At 38.8% G+C, this 19,821-nt stretch overlaps 1 protein-coding gene across 2 annotated transcripts; it reads left to right on the top strand.

Annotated features, from left to right (window-relative positions):
- The first annotated feature begins 271 nt into the window (after positions 1 to 271).
- trim44 (tripartite motif containing 44) lies at positions 272 to 19,565 on the top strand. 2 transcript variants are annotated; one of them, XM_084397113.1, is made up of 6 exons: positions 272 to 718; positions 6,603 to 7,116; positions 7,848 to 7,925; positions 10,471 to 10,785; positions 17,431 to 17,450; positions 18,287 to 19,565. In XM_084397113.1, the coding sequence occupies exons 2-6, from the start codon at positions 6,655 to 6,657 to the stop codon at positions 18,366 to 18,368; spliced, it is 957 nt and encodes a 318-aa protein (XP_084253239.1). In that variant the 5' UTR covers positions 272 to 718; positions 6,603 to 6,654; the 3' UTR covers positions 18,369 to 19,565. The 2 variants fall into 2 exon arrangements, with proteins under 2 accessions (XP_084253239.1, XP_084253238.1); XM_084397112.1 differs by having other exon boundaries at positions 283 to 718; positions 17,660 to 19,565.
- Positions 19,566 to 19,821: the final 256 nt, after the last annotated feature.

The raw sequence follows: 19,821 nt of genomic DNA, 5'->3' as shown, positions 1-19,821 counted from the left end.
AGGCATTAAGTTCAGTTTCCAAAATATGATTTTTTATTCCTCTTTTTAGTCAACTTTAGTATGGGTGTCTAAACTTATACATAGCACTATATATATATATATATATATATATATATAATTGACAATTTTGACTTCATGGTGCCTTGAAAGTAACGTTACAACATGAAGCACAAGTTGAAGCCACTGACGGCTCACACACAATGCTCTGCCTACACCCAGCAGTCACACACACACACACACACACACACACAGAGAGAGAGAGAGAGAGAGAGAGAGAGAGAGAGAGAGAGAGAGAGAGAGAGAGAGAGAGAGAGCGCGCGCACAACCATTTTGTAATTAAAACAACATTAATCCAACATTAAATCAACTATATAACAACAAATATTTAGAGAGACGAGTATCCTTCCGTGGTGTTTGTCCTCAGCTCCGTCTGCTGTTGCTGGTCTCTGTCTTTCAGCTTGTTTTGGAGAAACAGGAAGTAGTGAAAAAAACAAAAACAAACCAAAACAAGGAAGTGCAGGCAGTGTGAGCAGCAGCAGAGGTCTGAGATCATCATGTGTTGGGTTACAGCTCTGTGAAAACAGGGCAGTCAGAAAGAATACAAGTAAAATTAACAAAACAAAGGGGGAAAGAGAAAAAATCAGCATTAGCATCACATCGGGGCATACGTGTGCAGCACAGAGACAAAGGAAACAGTGTCCACTTCAGAAAGACAGAGGTAAGACTGAGGACTCATGAAGAAAACACAAGACAATAGCTTTCCTTCTCATGCTGTGAGCTGGAGAGAAAACCCGCTGAAGCTACATGTTAGGAGCGGGAAGCTTTTGTGTAATCCTCTGTGTGAGGATCCGGAAGGCTGTTGAATGGCTCCTGAACTTCCTCATTGTGTGTTTCAGCAAGACTCTACTGTCCTCAGGTTGATCTAGGGGAACGAGAAGTTGCTTTGGATAATAGCATCTGCTAAATGACTACAGCTAGGATCCTGGGACTTTATTACCTTGCCTTGCAAAATACAAAGTGCTAACAGCTAGTGCACTGAATAAAAGTAGTTTCTTTATAAAAAAAAGTCTTGCTGACCACAAATGTTTGAGCAGGAGTGTATGCTACATGGCTAACCTGCGTTGTTGTTGTTTTTCTGAAGTCTGTCTGACAGGGTTAGTTCTGAGTTGACACAACCAAACAGATCCAAGCAACTTACATTTAAACTTCATTTAAACAAATGCATTAAGTTGAACTAAAATTTAATAAGTTCAACTTAATGCATTTGTTTAAATGTAGCTAAAATCAATTGTGTGGAACCACTTACCATAATTTTTTTTAGTAAATTCAACTATCATTTTTTTCAGTGTATATATCCACAACGCAGATTTTGTAATTTTAAAGGCTTTTATGATAACATAATATTACTTTATTATAACATGATATTGATAATATGTAAGCTTAATTTATATATTGTTATACAGTATATTAATTATAATTAATATAATGAATAATATACCATCATAATTAATTTAAAAGATTAGTAATTCATATTTTGATATTAATAAAAACGAATGACGATTTATTAAGGGTTTGTAGACAGATCTTAATTTGCTTTTGTTTTTGTGTCACACACCCAAAAGTACGTGCTAAGGTGACAAAAAAACTCCTTTTAATGATAATGGAGAAAACTAAGTAGATATGTTACAAAAGTGATTGAACTGTAAGGTTACAGTGTTAGGATTGTAATGAAAAGTGCAGAAAGCACTGAACTAAATCTGAAATACTGCCCACTAAAATCAGTCTGGTTCCTTTCAAAATTTTACAATGCAAAATATCTAATGACATAAAACCCAAACCGTTGACCGCTCCAGACACTACGGCCAGTCTTTTTTGAGTCACTGTTGTCATCAGCTAATTTTCATTTGCTTTCAGCTTTTCAGTTTTATCCCCTTTAAAGAGAAATGAAAGGTAAATGTTTGTTTTTGAGACGGGACAATGACTGGATGGTCTTGTTTACAATAAACATATATTACTCTGTACTGTTCATAACTTTGTGAGCTCATGGAAACCTGCGAAAACCCCACTCAAGAGTACAAGTGGAAAACCTCCATATCAAACAGATATTTTCATTTACCCCTAACTCTCTTTGCAGAACACAGTCCTTTCTCCCCGCGTCTCCCCAACCATTCCCTCCTGCATAATCTGTTTTTTTTCTTTGTCCTTTTCAGCACACAGACAATTTGGATTGCAAGCTTCTTGCAGGCTATCATTTTTAATAACAATTCCAGTCTCACACACACTTGATCTGGCTTTATTCCCGTATCAGTTCTCGCGTGTGTTTGGTTGTTAAAACGTAGGCCTAGTTCGCGGACCGGACAGAGTTGTCAGCGATTCTTCCTCCTGTAAAATCATGTGGTGTGAAACCCCCTGTCACCGATCTATTGCTCAGTGTGAACACAACAGCGACTGAAAGTTACCCCAGATAGTCACGCAGTGTGAAAAGTTTGAAAATGGTGCAGTGTAAACTTGGCATTAATGGCAATTAATGGCTTCAACCTTTTTCAGCCCAGGGACCCCTTAGCCAATAGTGAAATTTTTATCTAACCCCTCCAGATAAAAAACAAAAACAAATAAAAGATGTTATGTTTTAAGCCTGGCCTTACACTGACTAACATATTTGTCACATCTTTTAACCTATTTTGTAATCGGTTATTATGTTTATGTTTGATTAAATGTTTTTTTTGTTCATTATAATTATTAGTATTGATGAGGTTTACATTTGGGTTTATTTAGTTTCAGGATGACACATAGGCCTACCTTAGTGAGAAGACTGGCCCTGATGGGTAGCACACAGCTTATCTATCATAGGGGAGATGGAGGTTGTCAGGCAGAGCATCATGTCATCCTCAGGCTGCAGTCTGGACCGGTATTTGCTCTTCGGGTAGGTAAGGGAGGAAAACCCACTTTCACAAAGATAGGTTGTTGCAAAAGGCAAAAGGCTCAGCATTGCTTTTGCAGTGAGCTGAGGGAAGTATTTCTGGCAATAAATCCAGAACTGAATGAGAGGCTTGGACTCATACACATTCCTGTGTGAACTGTCTGTGGAAAGCTCTATCAGCTGATCTTCCTCAGAGGCTGTCCAGTTTGAGCTGTCATATGCCTTGTCTTTGAATGGAAACTGTATCCATGTCTTGTCCCTTCTCCGGGACTCAGCCTCAGAAAAGTACTTCTCAAATTGGCTTTCGAGTGCCTCCAAGTGTCCATTAATTCTGCATTTCACATCAGGCGAAAGCACTGCAGAATCAGCCAACTCCTCCACTGATGAAAGCATAGAAAAGTTGCCTTCCCTGATTCACTCTCTCCATCTGGTTGTTTTCTTGATAAAGCTTTCCATCTTGTCATACAGCTGAATGGCATGTGTATTACGGCCCTGCATGGAACTGTTCAGTTTGTTCAACTCTGAGAAAATATCCACAAGATATGACAGTTTAGTGAGCCAGACATTGTCATTAACCCTCTGGGGTCTGAGCTGTTTTCTGGGCCCTGGAGGTGTTCTGACATGCTATGACATTTGTGGTTATTTCTGTTACTTGTGACATTTTCATGGCTAAAGTCTGATTACACTGTATTTAGCACAAACTCTGCTACAATAATATATCAGCAGCATGTATGTAAAAGTTTGTAGTTTTGAGATAATGACATTTATGCGTGGTTTGTGAAAAAAACTAAAACAATTGTCACTGAAATAAGGTCATGAAACCCCTACTGATTATTTCTTCACAAGACTTTTGAAAATTGTATGACGTAGCCTAGAATATTTGCTCTAAAACTATGTGAAAATCACCCTGACTGCTTATTCAGAGAAGACAATATATTGATTTAAAACTTTTACAACGTGTTTTGTGTGAGAAAGCTTTATGCGGGAGGTGTGATCACATCATTAATATCTAAGCTTTTCACACCTGAGAAAGACAAAGACCCTCCCTAATGGCCCTATTAGGAGCTATCAGGCCCTGCCATTCTGAGCAACCTTGCACAATACTGTAAATGAGGAGATTTAAAAAAGAATGGCTTTTAAATTGTTTGGATTTATTTACAACACAACATAATCCAAAGATACAAAACAAATGACAAAAAAGCACTTATTGAAAACAATGATCCAAAGACAGAGACCTTTCTGCCATTCCTAAAAACATTGTACATACCTTTCATTTCCAAGGTGTTTGATTTTCACTTTACCATGTTCATCACAGAGACTCATGTGAATGTTGAAGTCAGCAGGACTCAGTGGCATCTGGGCCCTGAAAGAAAAAAAAAGTGAACATACAGTACTGATATCAAGAGAAAGGCCTGCATGATTTTTGGGAATAAATTTTAGATTTTTCTGGTTAAAATTGCTTTTTAACATTCACAGAATACACACACACACACACACACAAATGTTTCCAACAATATATAATATAATGAACACCAGGTTTGTTGTGCCTTGTAGGCATAGGCTATGCGCAGTGCTGCATAAAATAATAACAATAACCTATAGCAGCCTATAAATCTTCCAAAAGATTTCAGTAACAACTTAGCTAGAGAAAAATATATTGATTATCATGTTACTTCAAATGTTTCCATTCGTTATGATGATATGAAATTAGATAATAGTAAAAACATGAAGCCGTTTGGTGCGTTTTGGCGATCGCGATCCAAAATATGATACATTCAAACGCGATCGCGCTCAAATATAAAACATTATGGTTACCATATACATATCTACGTTTGAGCAGATATCCACAAACAGAGTAACAGTAAATACGGGTCTAAATATTATAATATTCACCATATATCTAGTAACAGTTCAACTGCAATGTGAAATTTATGCAACAATAACAAACTAATATGTAAGAATTTCTTACCTTACATCTTTCTTGTCTTCAAATTGCGTTCTTCTTCTGATGTAAATCCAATGTAAGCTCAGGCGGGTCTTTCAAACTCGACGAAAAGCAGAGACTTGTGAAGTGTTTTGGTGTTTTGTTTTTGAGGTAATGAGCGCGTTCGCATTCCATGTGGAGATTTGCGTTTCAGTTTATAGACGTGCTCAAGAAAAAAAAAGTTCACCATGAGTTCACCCTGTTTATTTTCTTTATTTTACAAAAGCACAATGTTTTGATTTGATTGTAAGTGGACACATACAAAAGTAGAACTTTTTTTATATTTCTTTTTTCTGTATGACCATAAATGACGGAGTAATTTAAGTTTATAGTGCTACAATGTGGAGAAAGCGCCATCAGTCCACTTTTCTGACCAGTCATAGCGCGCGCACCGTCAGTACACACCGCAACACACCTTGCCCAGCTTATCTCATTTGCTCTGAAAAAGTCATCAATCACATTGAAAATTTCAGAGCTTGTTGTGCGTTCAGGAAGCTTCTTACAAAATAATAACACCTCATACATTTAGTTTTGGTCAACGAAACGCACAAATCCCAAGAGCTGTGCGTCTTTGGATACGTCCACAGACTCTGTAACTGTAAAGAAAAGGCTTCCGCCGATATCAGCTTCTCAATTAACTGCTCCCTCACATCAGATGCCATTTCGGAAACCCGCCGAGCAATCGTTGTGTCTGACAATGGGATAGTCATCAGGTTTTTTTTGGATTTTCTTCATTCCCAAACATGGTCTTGCACATATCAGTGGCTGCGAGGAATATCAAATCTTCCGCAATTTTATATGTTTTTTACATTTAGCGATGCGAAGTGCAACTTGATAGGGGGTTTTCAAAGCAAGCTCTCCTGAATTCCTCATCATTGTCTGTTGGCCTTGGAGAGACTGCAGACGAGCCTGGAAGTATTCCAGCGGTTTATCTTTCAGGTGGCCATGATTAGTCTCCAAGTGTCGTTGCAGCTTTGATGGCTTCATGCCTTCATTTGATAGTGTTGCTGCACAAATAACACACATCGGCAATTCAATTCCTTTGCTTTCCTTGAAGGTAAATCGAAACTTTAGGTAGGTTTCTGAATATTTTTGGGACTTCTCTCTCTTACGTTTACCCTCTCCCGCTGGAGCAGGTGGAGCCGGACACTCCCATCACCTGTGGCCTCGGACTTAGTAGTCGAGACTATTATTTTCTTTCCAGCTTTTTGTTTATTAGCGGCTAACATTAGTGTCTTCTTCTTGTAGGTCACCTGATGGAGTTTTTCGGTTCCTTGCCACTGTTGCCTTTGGCTTGCTCAGTTGGGGATATTTAATTTAATTAATCAATCAACAATACTATTGATCAGCATTACCAAACGTGGACGTTTTCCACTTGAAACAAACATTGATGTATATTTTAATTTAATACTATGAAGCTGCTTTGATACAATCTGTATTGTGAAAAGCGCTATATAAATAAATTTGACTTGACTTGACTTTAATGGCGGTATCCTAATCGCCCCTTGGTATGTTGGTAATAATTTTTTTATTTTGCTTATTATTGCCTAATGCTTTAAGTATTATCAATATTTTTCTTCCCCACTAAAAAAAGCCATCAAAATTATTTTGATGACAATTTTAAATCAATTAATAATTTTGAGGGACCCCTGGTTGAAGATCCCTGATTTAAATGCAGTTGTCCTTTGCCCATTTTAGGCTTCCACCCAGAAACTCCCTATCATCGTGTTAGCGTCTCCCACTGACGGTCATGGACGCCTCCGGAGGACTCAGGGGCTGTCTGAAGGAGGAGGACCTGCCGCAGATGGACGGCACATGTGATGCGTGTGAGCCGGACGAGCCTCAGCCGGCGGTGTGGGTTTGCACTCGCTGTCGCTTCGCCTTCTGCAGCAGCCATGCAGACCAGCACTCCCTGAGCACTGGGCACCCGCTGCAGGCGTACTGCACCCCCGAGCCCGCGCCAGAGTGTGTGTGCCCGCCGGCCGACAGCGCAGCGCAGGGAGCCTCCGCACCGCATGAGCTTCAGAGCCACAGCGGAGCGGGGAAGAGAGAAACTGTGACCGTGGAGAGGCTGAAGTGTAAAGAGCATGATCAGGAGGGGTCGCTCTACTGTAAGCAGGACCAGCGGGTCATCTGTGTGGTGTGTGCGGTGCAGGGCGATCACAGAGAACACGAGATCATCACGCTCAGAGAGGCCTACCTGTGGCAGAAGGTCAGTGAACACACACACACACTATGGAGAACATTCCATAGGCTTAATGGTTTTTCTACTGTACAAATTGTATATTCTGTCCCCCTACACTAACCCTACACACACACACACACACACACACACACACACACACACTTAACCCTACCCCTAAACCTACCCATTACAGAAAACTTTATGCATTTTTCCATTTTTAATAAAACACTGTTTAGTATGTTTTTAAAGCCATTTGAAATACGAGGACTCAGGAAATGTCTTCATAAATCATGTTCACATTGTAATACCAGTGTAGTACCCATGTCATTATACAAATTTCTGTCGTCATAAATCACAAAAACAAACACACACACTCACCACACACACTCATCACACACACTCAAGCACACACACACACACACACACACACACACACACACACACACACACACACACACACACACACACCACTTGTTATAATTCTGACATTTAGGACACATAGGGATAGATCACCAAATGTAAGTTCCAAAACTCTGGCTACGTTCAGACTGTCAGTCCTAATCTGACTTTTGTGCTTAAATGAATGTATTTATGCAAAACAAAATCAAAACAGAAGAAAATCCTCAAATTGAAGACTGGTTTGTTTATTGAAGAAGCCGAGCACAAGTGTGCAGGGAATGAGTCAGTGTTGAGGACCGACCAGCAGAGGGAGCAGTGGACAGCAGCGTCGACATGTTCATGGTGTGTTTGTGTTTCAGAGCCGAGAAGGCATCGACTTGCTGGAGCGCACGCAGGAAATATCAGACAGGATCAAGAACAAGTGGATAAGCCCAGACGTGAGTCACGCTCATCACAATATTGCCTTAACCCTTTAACTGCCCCACCAAGAAAAAGGCATTTAAACAATTTTTTGTTTGCATTTCTTATCTACTTATGTCGCTAGAGTAGTAACCACAATCAATGTCTTTTTTTTCAACACATAATTTAAAAAATATCAGCCTCTACCAAATGGTCGAGATGGCACTTAATGGTAAAAGAAATTGTATACAAATTTTCATATGAACTATGAAAATATGAACTATAATACTAATTTATTTAAAAACATAATCAAAATAAAATATTTTTGTATATTGAATCTTCTTTATTTATTGAAGTATGCCATTAAATATTTCAGGTTTTCATTTTAACACAGGGAAATTATATGTTTTCTTGTTTTTTAACAATAAACAAAAATAAATAACACAAAAAACTAAAAGTAACAAAACCAAAGACATTACATTCTTTCTGCATTCAAAAACTGTAATAATAATATAATGGCATTTTAGGCTTTTATGTTTCAAGAAACACACCGTCAAGTGTGGTAGAGCAACAGGATTTTTATTTTTCTTTGCCCATCATAATTTGTGATCAAAACCTTTTCTAATCTTGACCAAACACATATTGTCAGAAAGGTCTGAGTCTCAAGGTTCCATATTTTGTGACAGAAGTGATATTTGGACAGAAATGTATTAATTTGTTACGGCAGAATGCATACAGTTAAAATCAATGGAATGTATGTCACCCGGTGGCTATATTTGGTAATATACGCCTGAACAAAATCTCATGGGAACTTCAATTTTTGTGATATCAACTTCAAATTTGGAACACAACTTGGTTAGATATATGGCTTTGATTTTATAGTAATTTTATAGTAAAAAAAATATTTAGTAAAATATTTATTTTATATAAAATCTATTTTTATATAAAAAAAATACTTTTTCATACTTTCATTTTTTGAAGTGCTTTCACCTCAGCAATAATCTGCTGAGTGTTTTCTTTAAATCAAGACCAGACTTAGGTCTAACTTCCAAAGCATTCTTGAATTAGAACCAAGTTTTAATAGTGCATTTTAATGTCCATTCTCAAAAAGGGGGGGTGACAGATAACCATTATGTGACAAATCAACCATTTGGTTGAGCATGTTTTGGAAAAAATATTAAAAACATACTTAAGTTTTTTTCATGGCACCAACTAACATAATTTTGTAAAGTCAGGGCTCTTACAGTGTAATATGTCAAAAAAAAAGAAAAAAAAAATGCTTACCTTGCAAAATTTCACCAAAACTAGTTCACATGGCAGGAGTGATTTTTTTTGTTTCTGAAATCCATGTTTCAGGAAGTGTTGTGACGAGTGCTGTTGATTGACACTGTGACATCTAGTGGATTTCTTTGGTATAACATACCTCAGCCAGATGGTAGAGATGGCTCAATCAGCTTGAGTTAAGTTAGGTACCCCTCTCAATAAAATATAGAGACTCAAAATGTGGTCGAGCAGGCACTTCCACACATGCTGCACACAAGGTAATATTGAGCAAAAAAATATAGATGTGTCATGAAATACGACTTATGCATCTCTTTAGTCCAAATGAATTCCATCATTAAAAGAGCATTTCAGAGACTCTGACTGCCGTCGTGTGCAACCTCTAGGCACCTAGTCTATGTTTGATGGACACCACGTCCAAAAGCCAGTGTTCTCCTGCTCTCAGGCACTGTATGTGAAATATAGATACAAGATAAGTGCTTATAATTACAACTATACAATTATAATTGCATTTAATTGATAATAACTTAACCATGGTAAAACCCAAAAAATCAAGAAAAACTACATTAGACATGCAAATCATGAGGTCTTGCGCATCCAGTCACTTCGCTTCGCTTCTGAAACGCTCCTGGTGTGTGTTGGCACCGCCTGGAGGACAGATACGCCGCAGATGTGCGCAGTGCAAATAAGGGGTCAGTATGAATGGCAAAATAACATGTAGCCAATGTGCCAATAATAAAGTTGGGCTAATACGATCAAATCTTCTGGATCAGGTAAAGACACTAGCTGCTGGATTTTCAACCAAACGATAAGACGGTTATAGTAATAGTCTTGAGGTCAATGTATGACCTAGCATTTCTGTATCAGGAACAGAAAGCATGTTTCATAACTGAAAAATATGGCAGGTGAATGCAATACAACCAACTGCAGCTACTGGAGGTAGAAGAAGGGAAAGCAAATGATATGGACAGAGATATTTAGGAAAAGGCTTTACCTCTAAATCTCAGTACCTCGGCTGCTGTGTTTTGAACAAACTGCAATGTGTTTATGGAGACTACATCCAGCCAGAAGTAAATATAATTATCTAGTCTTGTGGTTATGAATGCATGAACAAGCTTGTCTGAATCTGGAACAGGCAGTTTCATAACTGAACAATATTCCTTGGGAGAAAGCATTATTTTTCAATCCTGTAGTTGTCTTTGCACTCCAGATAGTAATTAGTCACTACACCAAACTGAACACAGTTTACTCACATAAATCAATATACTGTGAAGCAAACCTCTCCTGCTTGGCTGCTCATAGATGGGTGTGGAAGAGCTGGAGCAGTTTGTGAACGATCAGTTTGACGAGCTGCACCGGCTGGTCCGGCTGGAGGAGTGGCGTGTCCTACACCTGGTAGATCTGAAGGAGGCTTTCCTCACAGCGCAGGCCGCCGAGAAGATCTCTGAGATCAGCGTCCACACGGAGAAGCTTCAGGAGGAAATGGACTCCATCACACAGCAGCTGAGCGACCTGGATCAGATGGAGCAGGACGGGGTCGCGCCGATGTCCCTCGCCCCGCTGTTGGCCAACGGACCGGCACCGGCACCTGAAGCTCTGCTGGAGCCCAGACCACTGGTCAGTCAAGCTTCTCACATCGCACATGATTTCAAAGCACTTCACTGAAAGAAAAGAAACACAGTACATTTACTCATTTAGCTGACGCTTTTATCCAAAGCAACTTACAATTGCTATATATGTCAGAGGTCGCACGCCTCTGGAGCAACTAGGGGTTAAGTGTCTTGCTCAGGGACACATTGGTGTCTCACAGTGGATTCGAACCCGGGTCTCTCACACCAAAGGCATGTGTCTTATCCACTGCGCCATCACCACGCACAGTAATAATGTATGAAGAGGTTTGGGCTGGTTAATATCTGTTGCGGTGCGTGCAGTCCTACATCACCGGACTGATTTTTCTAAACTTCACTGTACTTTTTTGTTTCTAGGACCCACCTAGACAAGTATAATCAATCTCAAGACCCACTTGCACTGGTGCTACCAACTTTCTCAGTTGGTCGCACCAGCATGATTTGGTCGCACATTTTTTATTTATTTTTTTGCTACATGCCATGGGATTAATCAGTGCATGCTGATGGTCTTAATCTGCATACCCTAGTTTTGCACTGATGTAAAAAGACTGACAGTGACAAGCCTTCATGTTAGCAAAATATTTTAAACTTTTAACTCTTAAAAAAACGTTTAAAAATGTATGTTCTTTAATGTTTGATTATAATTTTACCGTCTTCACATAGGGATGGGAAATGATAAGATTTTATCAATAATAATAATGCCACTGACGATTCTGATTATCGATTCGATTCTTTAACGATTCTCTTATCGATTCTTGATAGCACTGTGAGGAAAAATGTAGTCAATATGCTTTTCAAAAAAAAAACAAGTGGTTTTATTTATTTTAAAGTTTAAGCTTGAGTTAGCAAACTGTACTTTTTATGTAATTTATGTAATAAATAGAACTTTATTGTAAAGTGTTACTGATTAGTACACCGATTCAGACGTCTCCTGAGTTCACTGTTGGAAAGATCAGTTGTTTTATCCATTCATTAAAATGAATCGTTCAAATGAGTAATTAGTTCGCGAATTGGACATGTCGTGCACGTTGTGTTATTATGCCAGCAGTTAGGACATGGACATCCAAGATTTGTGTCAACACAGAAAACATTTCATCACTGGATAGTTTTTTTCGTTTAATTAAAGTGTTGTTTTATGTCAGCTGAATGTCTGGGACGCTTTTCAGAGAAGATAAGGCAACTTATTTTGCACAATTCACACCCAGCGGTAATTGAGGAAGAAGAAAAAAATCTCCGAATGCTCCACATGAAACTTTGGTCTTCCGACCTTTTACCACCGTGTCGATTTATTTTGATTAATATGTGCGAGGGAGAGAGAGCAAGACAGTGCTTAGTTTGGAGACGGTGAAGTCTTTTTTTACACTTTCGCCTGGCTCCGAAGAGAGAGAGAGAGAGAGAGAGAGAGAGAGAGAGAGAGAGAGTGCTCGCGCGTGACCGAGTCTCTCTCTGCTCGTTCTTTCAGTTAAATGTGCACTGTGACCAGTGGCGGCTGGTGAATAATATTTTAGGTGGGGCTGTTTTTGCGGGGGGTCTGGGGGCTTCTCCCCCATAATTTTTTTAATTTCATATATGTGATTTCATGCATTCTGGTGCATTTTAGGCCACCCATGTCCCTTGCTTATACCAATAAAATAACTCAAACCAGTCAATACCAATGGTCTAAAAAGACCATATGAATTGAACTGCCATGTAGAAATCAACAGTTTCACAGGTAATGATAATGAACAAGTTGCATGTTTATTATGCTCCGTTTCCAGATAGAAACACAGTAATCCAGCTCAGAACTCCGAAACAAAAAAAAGTAAAGCAAACATACAGTTACATTCCTATTGAGATCACTATTTTAATGGCAAATGTGTGTGAAACGTGGTGTGTGTGACTGTAAGTAAGAGAGAGACATCAAGATTTAGCATATGAATCTCAGCAATGGTGACAAACAGATCACCTCTGATCACAAGCTCATTATTTATTCATGCAGCAATGCATGATGGGAGCCATGAATGAGTTTTGATTGGTGGAACAGAATGCATTGCAACATGCATTATTGAATATTTTTCATAAGAATCATACATTTACAATTGTATATAAAATTAAAAATATATTTTTTTCCAAAATAAGCGTTGTAGTATAACCATCAGGATAGCAGTGATGTGTGAACTGAATTTGGTAACAATACAGTGAATTACAGTACAGTTATGGAATATTTTTCATAAAAATTATAAATTTACAATTGTATATACAATTTAAAATATATATTTTCCCAAAATAAGTGTTGTAGTATAACCACCAGGGGCCGTATTCACAAAGAATTTTAAGGCTAAAAGTAGCTCCTAACTGGCGAATTTAGGAGCAACTCCTAAAAATAATGGGCGTGTCACTCGTAACTTTAGGACTCCTAATTTTTTTGACTAAGAGTAATTCATGAAGCATTGTAGCCCTAAAAGTAGCACCTAAGCCTGGGACAGCTTAAAAGAAGTCGAGAGGACTCCTAACTCACTAAGAGCTATTCACAAACCGCTTTTTGTGGCATTTCACGTTGCGATGTTTTGAAATGCGTATGCGGCGGCTACAGGAGCTTCCAATCGCGAGGGAACAATTTTGCATTGTAGGCATAACTAGAGATGCAATAACGCCACCAACAACAACCAAAACTAGGCTACTCATTGCATGTAAACTAATAGTAACGTTTCATTGTGAATCAAATTAAAATGTTCTTCTCTTTGCAAACGTAGGCAGAGGCATATAGTGACAGATTAATTCAATAATGTTGCAAAGATATTGCATCAATCCATATGTTTCATTAGGCTACTAGACTATTTGTTTTGCCTTACTCTTTATTCATTTAGGCTATTTATTCAGTTATTCATCATCTTCCGTCCTTCGGACTATAGCGCACGCATTCTCAGACCTGTCACTCATCATCGTAGGGGAGGTGTTTGGAATCATTCCCGCGTTACAATCATCAGCCAATCAAGGTGGTCACTTCAGTCAAGCTCGTGCATGAGTAATGACGTCATCCATAGCAACGAAGACAAACTCTTAGTTTAGGAGTTGTCATTTTTCTTTACTAAGAGTAGGTCTGAAAGGCGTTGTGAATAACTTTTAAGAGAAAACTCCTAGCTAAAATCTTTTAGTGCGATTTAGGAGTACTCCTAGTGGTAAGATAAAATGCTTTGTGAATACGGCCCCAGGACATCAGTGATGTGTAAATTGAATTTGGCAACAATACAGTGAATTACAGTGCAGTTATTGAATATTTTTCATAAATAATAATCATAAAAATTATGCAAAAAGATATTTATACAAAATAAGTGTTGTAGTATAACCATCAGGGGCCGTATTCACAAAGAATTTTAAGGCTAAAAGTAGCTCCTAACTGGCGAATTTAGGAGCAACTCCTAAAAATAATGGGCGTGTCACTCCTAACATTAGGACTCCTTATTTTTTTGACTAAGAGTAATTCACGAAGCATTTTAGCCCTAAAAGTAGCACCTAAGCCTGGGACAGCTTAAAAGAAGTCGAGAGGACTCCTAACTCACTAAGAGCTATTCACAAACCGCTTTTTGTGGCATTTCACGTTGCGATGTTTTGAAATGCGCATGCGGCGGCTACAGGAGCTTCCAATCGCGAGGGAACAATTTTGCATTGTAGGCATAACTAGGGATGCAATAACGCCACCAACAACAACCAAAACTAGGCTACTCATTGCATGTAAACTAATAGTAACGTTTCATTGTGAATCAAATTAAAATGTTCTTCTCTTTGCAAACGTAGGCAGAGGCATAGTGACAGATTAATTCAATAATGTTGCAAAGATATTGCATCAATCCATATGTTTCATTAGGCTACTAGACTATTTGTTTTGCCTTACTCTTTATTCATTTAGGCTATTTATTCAGTTATTCATCATCTTCCGTCCTTCGGACTATAGCGCACGCATTCTCAGACCTGTCACCTGTCACTCATCATCGTAGGGGAGGTGTTTGGAATCATTCCCGCGTTACAATCATCAGCCAATCAAGGTGGTCACTTCAGTCAAGCTCGTGCATGACTAATGACGTCATCCATAGCAACGAAGACTCACTCTTAGTTTAGGAGTTGTCATTTTTCTTTACTAAGAGTAGGTCTGAAAGGCGTTATGAATAACTTTTAAGAGAAAACTCCTAGCTAAAATATTTTAGTGCGATTTAGGTGTACTCCTAGTGGTAAGATAAAATGCTTTGTGAATACGGCCCCAGGACAGCAGTGATGTGTGAACTGAATTTGACACTATAGTGTGTGACAGTGAAGTTATTGAGTGTTTTCGTAGTGGCTTTTCGGGTTTTGCACTTTGCAGACGGTCCCTTCGGATCTGTCTCAGTCTCTGCCGCCTGCGCATAGAGATCAATGTATTTTGTCCACTGCGAGGGAAAGCTCGTTTTGAGGAAAATTAGGTTGCTGCTTGTCTACATTACTACGATTAAAAAGGTGTTATTTGTGTAGTAACAACGTTTAGCTCACCAGTTATTGACCCGGGAAGTTCGAATCTGTGAATTTATTGCCAACTTTACTCAACTAATGCTACTCGACGTCGCCGGCGCTGCCATACTGCACTCGCACTCCTCTGAGGTAAATATCCCGTCCGTGGTGCAGCAGGTGCACTGATCTAATCTTGGTACTACGGGCGATATTTTCAGAGCCCCCAAACCATAAAATTCGACGACGATGATTGGCAAAATATAAACTTTTTTGCGTAGCAACAGGGTAACCATTGGCTTAAATTCCAGCACTGTAGGGCTGAGCGAACTGGAGCCCAGGGAAGACAGACTATTGGCTACTACACCAACATGAAGTGAATGCAGATATCATTCTGGAGAGTAATAAAAACATTCTAAAGTAAAACCATTAATAGCATGTCATTAACACAGATTATTTTTCAAAATGAGAGATTATTAAAAACTTCTTATTATTAAATAAAAAATTAAATAAAAATAAAAAACTGGCAGGGAGGTCGGCGCCCCAGCGCCCTCTATGGGCGAGCCGCTGCTGACTGTGACTCTGTCACAAGCGCAGCAGTTCATCTACATTACTCAGCGATCAAATAACACTTTGGCGGTAGTCGTTTGGTCATTAATCGGACTGGTTTTGTTTCACTCATCGTAAAATTTAGCTGCAGCTAAGTGCCTTTGTGCGACCCACCTTTTCTCACTGTGTGACCCACAAGTGGGTCGCGACCCACAGTTTGAAAACCACTGCTTTAGACTGTGGTGGAAACGCAGAAAGCAACAGGTCTTGGGGGAAAAAGTTCCTGGGACAAATTGTTCCTGGTAATTCTGGTGGAAACGCGGCTATCGACTGCTGTTGTTACTCACCTGTTCATCTACAGCTATCTGCAGTAAAGATCGCAGCATTTGGGCTTCTAACATCCTTCTGCGCTTCCTGACAAATATTTAAGTCAGTGGCAGATTATCCTGCACAACCAGTTACTCCTGAAACCTGGCATTGTGGGACTAAGAAATAATGTTGGCTCAAGTAGAGAGAGGGTAAACTTTGGTCCTGAAGATTCATTGGCCTGCAGAGTTTAATCAAACACATCTGCCTGTGTTTGTAAGTCAGTTTTCATAAAAGCATCTGCTGAATGGATAAATGATAAATGTAAGTGTAGCAAGCAACCAACGGTAAGGCCGGTGACACACTGGATGCGTGGCGTGAGCGTGGCGTTTCTGTTGCGTGGCGGCTGCGTGGCGATTTTTCCATGTCTTTGCACACCAGAAGCTTGTCTGACGCGGCGCTGCTGCTGCTAGGTGACATATTGGTGATATATTTGACACATGGGGAGAGAGTTGTGGAAGGCCTATACTTCATGTTAAACATAAATATATAGCAGCAAAGACAACGTCGGCAGTGTTGACGGCAATATAGACTATAGAATATTTCATTCTGTATTGACAGGTGCAGTATTTGAAAATCGATAATATTTTTTTAAATTGCATTTATATTTGCATTTATGTCAAACCCTAGACACTTTCAAACATCAAAATGACATTTATTAATATGTATTCGTGTCAAAATGTCATATAAACATCTTTTCCTATTCAATTTTGCCTGGAAATGCTTCCAAGACGCTTGCGTGTCGCGTGAAAAATAGGCGTCGGTTCTATTTCTAGCAGGCACACGTTTTCCACGCGGCTCGAGCCGCGCCTGAGACGCGCGTCTCACACAGGCAGTGTGCAAACTCTAACCTGTTAACATGGGAGCCGAAATACAAACGGACACGCCACGCAGCCAGTGTTTCACCAGCCTAACAGTCTCTCCAGAAACCACTGGTTGAAATCAAGAAGCCCTTGGGAAAGCAGAGTTTTAGATAAGGGCTGACATGTTCTATGGGCTTGGATGGGCTTGACCTAAAGCTTCTGTATGGAGATATACTGTAGGACAACTATAACACATTACCATATTATTACATACTTTGGAAACAGTCAACACGTCATCATGATTGCAGAACTGACATATACAGTATATATATATTGATTATTGAAGGCAGGGAAAGGCAGCTCTACTAGTCTCACAGCCACTGACAGTCGGGATGTATGATATAGCAGAAGAACAGTGATTTCAAATGAATAACTTCTGGTCTTTACTCTTTTTTTTTCAGATTCCTGATTTGAGACTAAGGTAAGGGGATTTGAAATGATCTGTTGTTTCAGTACTCTTTATATTGTAAGTAGCCATGGTTTGTTGACAATATCCCAATAGCTGAACATTACTTGGTTGCATACTAACTGATTGACGAAAGATATAGTGGATGTGGATGCAGGCTTTTAGAAATACTGAGGTCCCAAATTTTAGTCTCTCAAATGATGTACTCAGAACTTCCCCTCCAGATCCTGGGGAACACCAGAGATACTTCCCATTCCAGAGAGGAGGATTTTGGCAGGGAGTCAGAACGGCTTGGCAACAGAGGAGACACAGGCAGTGTATAAGACTGCATACTGTTATCTCATCAGAGTCCACAGGATTGACAATCTGATAAGTCCTAGTTCTCCACATGAATCCATGACTTGTATAATACCGGCTTCTTGTGGGGATGTGGCACCCCACACTCTCAGAAAATAAAGTACAATTTTTGTACCTTTAGGGGTACAATGGCTTGTCACTGGGGCTGTACCCTCAAGGGTATTGTACCTTAACCTTTAAAAGAAACGGTACATATATGTACCTTTTAATGCTTTTTGACCCTTAAAAAGGTACATATATGTACCTTGAGGTCCAATAATAAGCCCTTTGGGGTACGTTAGTGTAGATTGTACCTTGGGGGACAGAAATGGACTCCTACTGTACCCCTATTTCTGATCAACATCTAGATTAAACAGTGCCCTGTGTCACTATTACTTCTCTATATTTAATTGGGATTTTGTGACCTCCAAGTTTTAAATTTCTGTGCCGGTGTCTGTGTTTTGTCAATGTTTGAATGTAAATGTATAATTCATGAGTCTTCCTCTCTCTTACAGAGCAGCCAATCAAAGGAGGGATGCGGAAGATCCTTCAGGAGATGAAGAGAGAGGAGATGCACATATTGGACATACACCCTAAAACTAATGGCCATTCCGTCGCCTTCTCTGGCTTTCTCCCGTCATACCAAACTTATCGGGATGAAAAACTATGACTATCGCTGAATGCAACTGTGCTGATCATATTTCTTTAGTTTCAACCGCTCATCTCAAAATTGTTTTGTCTTGAACAATTTCTTTCTATCAAAGTTAATAAAACAAAATGGAAATGCTGGAAAGGCAGGAAGGAAGCGGAAACACTACATTCTACAAGACAGATTTGTATTTTGTCATTTGAATTTTTTTAAAGAAAAAAAAAACTCTTTTGATAGAATGCTTTTAACCTTTTTTTTAATAATTATTCAGATTCCACACTGGTTTGATAGATTGATTCATGAAATGCGGTCTCTTACCTTCACATCATCACACTATACTTTGATTCTATTCAAGCTTAAACGTAGAGGATTATATATTTGGTCTAGCTGTTCATTGTTTGATGCATTGTTTCTAGACCATTTGTTGGCTACCTTTTCTTTATCAGAATGAAATGTACATTTTCCTTGGTTCCCTAATTCCCAGTATACCAAATATATTACAACCCTGATCGTAACCTGATGGAAACCCATTTCTTGTGTTTGGATATCAGTATGTTGGGTCTGGAATCGCATTGTGTACATTTTCCTCACCAGTTTTAAATATATATTTAGCTTTTTTCAGTTCTCTAAGCATTTTTTTCTGAATTAGTAGATTTATCTTTGATAACTAAACAATGCTTTGCTTTGGGAAAACATGAGGTTATATATTTGATAATGGTCAGTTGGGGAAAGTTACTTTTATAAGTTATGAATTCCTGAATACTGCGTTACTTCCTAAAAGTTTTAGTTACTTTTTTCTTTTTCTTTTTTGTTGCTTTTTATGGAAAGTAATGCACTGTTACTTTTGCATTACGTTTTCTCACCTTGGCTTGCTTGTTTTTTAATAAGAAAAAAAGTTGTATTTTTGGCAGCAAATGTAAAGGCCCGTTCACACCAAAGGGGAAATGAATAAGCCTCAGACTGAAGGAAACGCAAATTTACATTTACATTTATGCATTTGGCAGACGCTTTTTCCAAAGCGACTTACATTGCATTTCAAGGTACACATTTACATTCTTAGCAGTTCTTGCTTTCCCTGGGAATCGAAGTTTAACGCTCTTACTTTAGCAATAATATTAATAAAAACTTGTACTCAAATGTGATGTTTATCTAAAGTCATTTTTGCTTATTCGTATGGTTGATTTGGATCATTGAAGGTCAGAAGCAAAGACATTGGTTAATAAAGTGAGATTAAATACATAAAGTATTTAATACCTCTCTGCACTTACGATTTGAAAAAGTAACTCAGATATTTTGTTGTAAATTAATTCAAAGTAATGAGTTACTTGAAAAGATCTAATTTGATTACGTAACGCCCATATGATCTTTGATATTAGGAGTAGAGTGACCTCTGTATCAATA

This window comes from Rutilus rutilus (assembly GCF_951802725.1).
Source record: "Rutilus rutilus genome assembly, chromosome: 23".
In the NCBI taxonomy this organism is placed as follows: Eukaryota; Metazoa; Chordata; class Actinopteri; order Cypriniformes; family Leuciscidae; genus Rutilus; species Rutilus rutilus.
The sequence above is the reverse complement of the archived record's forward strand: the minus strand, read 5'-3'. Positions and strand labels throughout refer to the sequence as shown.